General features: G+C 50.6%; 1 protein-coding gene across 1 annotated transcript; it reads left to right on the plus strand.

Annotated features, from left to right (window-relative positions):
• Positions 1-2,742: 2,742 nt before the first annotated feature.
• Positions 2,743-5,406, plus strand: Pabpc1l2a (poly(A) binding protein, cytoplasmic 1-like 2A). The gene has a single exon (NM_001401124.1). It carries the CDS (start codon positions 3,034-3,036, stop codon positions 3,721-3,723), a length of 690 nt encoding a protein of 229 aa, NP_001388053.1. The 5' UTR covers positions 2,743-3,033; the 3' UTR covers positions 3,724-5,406.
• The last annotated feature ends 1,389 nt before the right edge of the window (positions 5,407-6,795 follow it).

The raw sequence follows: 6,795 nt of genomic DNA on the forward strand, positions 1-6,795 counted from the left end.
CGATTCCTCACTGGCTAGAAAAAGAGCTACCCTATGGCCCAGCTTTGCCACTGTTGGTCATAACAACTATAAGCCCACAGAGGACAGAGCTACTTGTGCACTCAGGGGTCGGCTGTGCTATGACCCATAGCCAAGAAGTGGGAAGAGCCTAGGGGTGCCTCTGGAGATGAACCTCTGGAGAAAACATAGTGCAAACTCATGATGGGATTTTAAGAGTGTAGGGAATAAATGGAGAATGCATGAAGCAGATGCATTGCATAGAACTGGGCATGGCAGATGGCAGGGGGCATGATGAAAGAAAAAACTGTACTGACACTTGTATGAAGAAGTCAAGAGGAAAACCCCTATTCTTACCCCCATCCATTACATTTCACGGGAAATCCATTAAATAAAAGTCAGTAGTCTGGGGGCTGAGCAATTCTGTTCTGTAAAGAGGCAGCTTGGGCTACTGTAGTGGAGTCAAGAAGTACTGAGGTAAGACACCACAGTTTGGGCATTTTTATTTGGTTGCTTAGTATTTCCTGTGCCAGTGGTCCATGGTAAACGTGAGACCCTATTCCTGAACTGGCAGTGCAGACAGAGTTGGGCAAGTTATGTCTGTCTCCTTTGTAGCTAGTTCAGTCTGACAGTTTTCTTTATGTTCTGCCACAGATTTGTGTGTGGGCTGCCACACTTGTACGCACACTGATGTTCAAATCACTTTCTACTGTTTTGATCACATGGCTCCTTTCCTCACAGATGCTGAAGTGTGATAAAGCTATTGCTAGAGAGCCCTAGCTCTCTTCCAACCTATGTTTCTGGGGACTTTGTCCACACCACTGGGTTCTTGGGCATTTTCTATTCAGCACAGCTGCCCCTGATTCCTAGCAGAATGCTCAACATCTGGTCCTCCTTTCTGAAGGACTGGGGACCCCAGTCTCTGTTGATCTATAATCTGAGGGATGTCGGCTTGCCTGTCCCCTTGGACATTACTTCAGTGTGCCCTCTCTCATCGCTCTCTCCACTCCAGCAGTGAGTAGGTATCGACTGATTGCTGTCCACACTGTTTTTTTTTTTTTTTACACAGCCCCCAGTGCCAGAAGCATTCACTAGCTGGTGACTGGGGTCTCTGCATTTCATCCTAAGGTGAGATTTCAGGTCCTGTTCTCACTCATCATCTGTGTAGGGGTGTGCACTTCTTGGTTGCGGTCAGAAAAGTCAGAATCTCTAAGGCATACATCCAAGAGTCAACAAGTGCCTGGCTCTGGACCTGGCCTTTCTCAGCCCATGCCCAACCTGCCCAGCCCAGGTTTGGCTTTCTTTACCTTACCATGGGGGGCTGCTGCCCTAGAGCCCAGGTGCACTTGATTTCACTTCCCATGTGTCAGTGGGGGTTGAGACTGTGTAGAACCCTAGGTTTACAGCAGTCCCTTTGGCAGGGCAGAGCCAAGGAGAGACAGAGGGTGGAGTGGGGTGCAGTGTGCAGTCCAGGATCAGCTCAAAGGCAGCCCACCTTCCCCTGTCTTCCAGACCTGTGTTTGCCCAGGGCCTGGAAGAGGCTTCGAGTATGTGTGGCAGGATGTTATGAATGAGCAAGCATTCTTTATTCTCTCCCTTGGAAATGTTACTGAGTTGGGGTGAGGGCAGGAAGGGTAGCAGGCTCAGAAAATGGCTCAGCAGGCTGTGTGGGGAGATGGGAAGACTCATGCTTTCCTGGGTGGCAGTGGTGGTGGTGACATGTGAGTGTGTGTGAGTGTGTGTGTGTGTGTGTGTGTGTGTGTGTGTGTGTGTGTGTGAGAGAGAGAGAGAGAGAGAGAGAGAGAGAGAGAGATCCAGAGACAGAGCCACACAGAATTAAATTGACAGCAGTGCTTTAGTGCCTCTGTGCCAGTCAGCAATTGACAAACAGACACCTACAGAATTATATATAGAGAGAATGCTCTTGCTCCACTGTGTGTGTGTGTGTGTGTGTGTGTGTGTGTGTGTGTGTGCGTCTTTCGAGGGGAAGCCCCCCCCTCCATGTTGGAACATTGCTTCTAGGCTCCTTCAGTCAGGGCCTGCCTATCTTCAAGGCCACCCCACCCTTTCTCCCAAGGTTCTCACATGAATCATGGCAACCTTCCCTTATGGGGGAAGGGGCACCCCCAGCGCCCCACCCCCTGACAGCCCTCCATCCGGCCAAAGACAGGGAACCCGAATCCTCAGGTCCAGCATGCAGCCCGGTCCCTGTCATCCTCTTGCCCAGAGCGTGGGCGCCCCAGAGGCTGCGCACTGGTACCCCAGCCCAGGCTCAGCCCGCCCCCGCGCTGCCCGCTCGCAGCCCCGCAGCCCCGCAGCCCCGCAGCAGCCACAGGGGGAACCAAAGAGACAGAAGCCTTCCCAGCTGCCCGGACCACAGACGCCAACACCCCCCGCCCCCAACCCCACGCCGCCCTCCCGCCCGCGCCCCGCACGCCAGCCAGCCCACGACCGAGCGCGGCGGCAGGCTGCGGGCTGCGGGCTGCGGAGACAGACTCGGCTCTGCGCGCTCCCGGCCGGCGCTCGCCACCCGGGCTGACTCGCTCGCTCCCGGCCGCTCGGCCAGAGCGGGGTCCCGGTCCGCAGCCGCCGCGCGAGCCCCCGGCCGGCGTTCCGGCGCCCACCGGCCCTCGCCGCCTCTCCGCCCCCTCAGTTCCCGGGAAGGGAGGTCGCGGCAGCGGCCCGGCGGCAGCGGTGACCGTGGCGTCCGCGGCGACAGTGGCGGCCGAGGTCGCCGCAGCGGAGGCGGCGGCGGCGGCGGCGGCGGAGGCGGCGGCGGCGACCGTGGCGGAGGCCGTGGCGGAGGCCTCCGTGGCGGAGGCGGAAGCGGAGGTGGAGGCTGAGGTGGAGGCCGAGGCGGCGGCGGAGGCCAGCCTGGGGGAGGCGGCGGCGGCGGCGGCCCTGGCCCGGGAAAAGGCAGAGGCCGGCGGCGCGGCGGCGGCGGTGGCAGCCACGGAGGCCAGCCTGGCGGAGGCCAGCCTTGAGGAGGCCAGCCTGGCGGAGGCTGCGGCGTCGCCTTCCTACGGGAGGGTGGATATGGACGAAGAGCTGGCGGCGGCCTTGGCTGCAGAAGAGGAGGAGGCGGCGGCCGGGGGCTCGGACGATGGGAACCCAGACTTTCCCACGGCCTCGCTGTACGTGGGCGACCTGCACCCCGAGGTGACCGAGTCCATGCTGTATGAGAAGTTCAGCCCCGCCGGGCCCATCCTGTCCATCCGCCTGTGCCGGGACAAGGTCACCCGGCGCTCTCTGGGCTACGCATATGTCAACTACCAGCAACCGGTGGACGCCAAGCGGGCCCTGGAGACCATGAACTTTGACGTTATAAATGGCAGGCCAGTGCGCATCATGTGGTCCCAGAGGGACCCGTCGCTCCGCAAGAGCGGGGTGGGCAACGTCTTCATCAAGAACCTGGGCAAGACCATCGACAACAAGGCGCTGTACAACATCTTCTCGGCCTTTGGCAACATCCTGTCCTGCAAGGTGGCCTGTGACGAAAAGGGGCCCAAGGGCTACGGGTTCGTGCACTTCCAGAAGCAGGAGTCGGCCGAGCGGGCCATAGATGCGCTGAATGGCATGTTCCTGAACTACCGCAAGATTTTCGTGGGGAGATTCAAGTCCCACAAGGAGAGGGAGGCCGAAAGGGGAGCCTGGGCCCGCCAGTCCACCAGCGCTGACTTCAAGGATTTCGACGACGACTCGGATGACGAGGCCACCTTCCGATGAAGAAGACATCCCAGGACCCAGCCAGTAGAGCCAAATCTTGGCTCCCACCCCGTTTACAGCCCCCCACCCCCCAACCCACCAGCAGTGTATTGTATTGGGAGTGCAGGTTTCTCTCTCCCCCTTCCCCTTCACCCCTCCCTGCTCACTTTTCCTCTTTCCTTCCCTCCCTCTCTTGCCCTCTCCCTCTCTCTCCCCTCCCCCTCCTTCCCCCACCCCCCTCAGAGCTAGCTAGCTTCCCCATCCCCTCTCTGCTCTCAGCTCCTCTCTTCTTCTGTCCTCTCCTTCCCTCCCTTTCTCCCCAACCCCAGCAAGGGCCCCTTGCTAGAGCATAATCCCACTAATCTGTGCCATTGGAGAGGTTAAAGGCTGCCTCTTCTCCCGGTGGTGGTCGGTCTGTTTCTTAAAAGCGTTTTTTCTGTCTCTTTGTTTACTGCACAGGTGATGCAACTCATGGTAGAAATGTCTGGAGAAGGAGAAGGAAGTCTGATGTGGGAGAAAGAAGCAAGAGTCTAATTGCTTCCCACCATCCTAATACCCAGAGAGAAGCTCTATCTTCTTTGGTGTGCTGTTTTTCCAGGCTCTCTGCTCCCCGCTCTCTCCCTCTCGCCCCAGACCCCACTTCCCTTCTAACATTCTTGTAGAGTGGTTCATGTATGTGGTGTTTCTTAACCTGCTTTTTCCAGCGACTAAAACCAAACAGAAATCAACGCGTTGAACTTCTTTACCATGCTATTCAACAGGCTTATGGACCGTCATCTTCAGTGCCTGCAGAGTGCTCCTGTGTATCCATGGACCTTAACATTTCTGTAATCATTCCTGCATTGTTGGACATTCAGGTGGTGCCTAGTTCTTTCCCTGTGTTTAAAACCAACACTGTGTGCCCTGAGGAGTGAATCCTTCCTTGTCAAGCCAATCTAGGCTAGCATCCTGGATGCTCTCTCCTTAACTGTGGACTTGCAGGATCCACATATAGACGTTTCAAAGACTTTCCCTGTGTGTTGCCAAAAGGCTCCCTTTCATAAGCATTGTACCACTTTGTATTTGTGCCAGCCAGCCAGTGCAGCTAGTAAAAAGAAAAAACAAAACAAAACAACAAAACAAAACAAAACGGTATGCTCATGTCCCCTGCAGTCTCATGGTCCACTGTACCTGACTCAGTCTCTCTCTCTCTCTCTCTCTCTCTCTCTCTCTCTTTCTGTGTGTGTGCGCGCGCGCGCGCGCGTGCGCACGTGCCTGGTCAATCTCGTGAGCTGCAAATGGCATTTTCACTGTTTTGGCTGTTTCACTGGAATTGAATGCTGTTTACCACCCCTTTCCTGCGTTCCTGCTTCCTTCCCTTTTCCCTCTTGCCAGAAAAATAAAACAGCTATGTTGCAGGAAAAAACAAAATTACTAAGCCGATGATTTCACAGAAGAAATGGAATGCTAGAATGCTATCAGCAATCAATCCTAAGGACCCCCATGCCTTCTTGAATTGTATTCATCTCTATGTGCCCAGTGTTTTTCGGTAACCTCTGAGACATATCCTCATTTCTCTAGTATTGTTCTTATACATTGTCATATATGTATATTATAATGTACATACTGTTTTTATATCTGCTTTTCACATGTGTGTGTATGTGTGTATATGCGCAAAGACTCCTGAGCTTCATTTCCTGTCATTAAAGATACTTTTAAAATATTTTCCTTGGCTGTTGGTACTTGATTTATGTCTTGACTCATGTGTATATTGAAGTAGATAGATTGGCCCATAAATGTATACATATTCATGTCTGTCTATATATGTGTTTTGTGTTTGTGTACATTTTATTGACTTCATTTCCATAATCAACCTTAGTGACATTCAAAGTTATTTCCTCAGTAAATGCCTAAAGAATTTTCAAATATTAAAAATACGTGTTAGCTGTCCTGTTGGGCAAGAAAAGTGCATTATTTAATGGCTATACTCAAAGATATCATAAGTTTGCCTCTTTAAGCTGGTCCAGGCCTGCAAGTGTTCCAGATGTAGTATTATTATCATCTTGTGTTTCTGTATATGCTTTATGTTTTAATAGATCTAACCACTTTGTAATTTTATATAATTTCACATTTGTTTTATATAGATTATACATAATATGATTGGAAATATATATTTAATTTTTTTAGTATAATAAGGGGCAGTAAAAAATACCCTACAACATTTCGAATACCACAACTTGCAAATTATGAAATAGATCTCTGGCAATTTGTTTACAATATAACAGACATTGTTTCAATTAAACATATTTTCATTGTCACAGTTCTTTAAGAATCATCTTGTAAATCACTCAATATACTCATGCATTTCAGTTAAAAATTTCATCACTGTGAAAACCCGTCATATCTACAACAAAGTCATCTGAGGATGTGTTTAAAATATTTCTCCATACAAGATTAATTCTTTGAACACTGTCAACTGCATTTTAGCCTAAGTGATATAAATATGTCAAATATTTTGGACTTTTTAAGTTCGTTCCTTAGAAATCCCCCTGTGGCAGCGCAGGAGAGTGTTCAGAGCACTACTCAACCTCAGTCCCTTCAGGTGCTCACTGCACTTCTCCAGGGTTTGTAGAACTAATTCCTTATAGGTTTTTCTTCACAAACCTTCATTTAAAATGGAAACATTTTAGCACAGTGACTCTCAACCTGTGGGTCAAGAACTTTGGGGAGGGTCACATATTAGATATCATGCTGATCAGACATTTACATTCAAATTTAGAAAAGTGGCAAAATTATAATTATGAAATAGCAACAAAATAATTCTATAGTTTGGGGGTCACTACAACGTGAGGAACTGTATTACAGGGGCATTGAGAAGGTTGAGGATCACTGCTCTAGCACATTAAAAGACAGAAGAAAAACTTCATTTTATTTTCTCTACAGGATATTCTCTATATCTTTAAAAGAATTTCAAAACAAACAAAACCACAACTATATAGAAGCTAGGTTTTAAAATACTCCCACCCCCTTCTTTGGTCTATTAAAGTAGCTCTTCATGCTTATTTCTCTCTTATTCCCACAATCATGGTTAATTGTTTTGTAATTGTATTGCTC

Source organism: Rattus norvegicus, chromosome X, assembly GCF_036323735.1.
Source record: "Rattus norvegicus strain BN/NHsdMcwi chromosome X, GRCr8, whole genome shotgun sequence".
In the NCBI taxonomy this organism is placed as follows: Eukaryota; Metazoa; Chordata; class Mammalia; order Rodentia; family Muridae; genus Rattus; species Rattus norvegicus.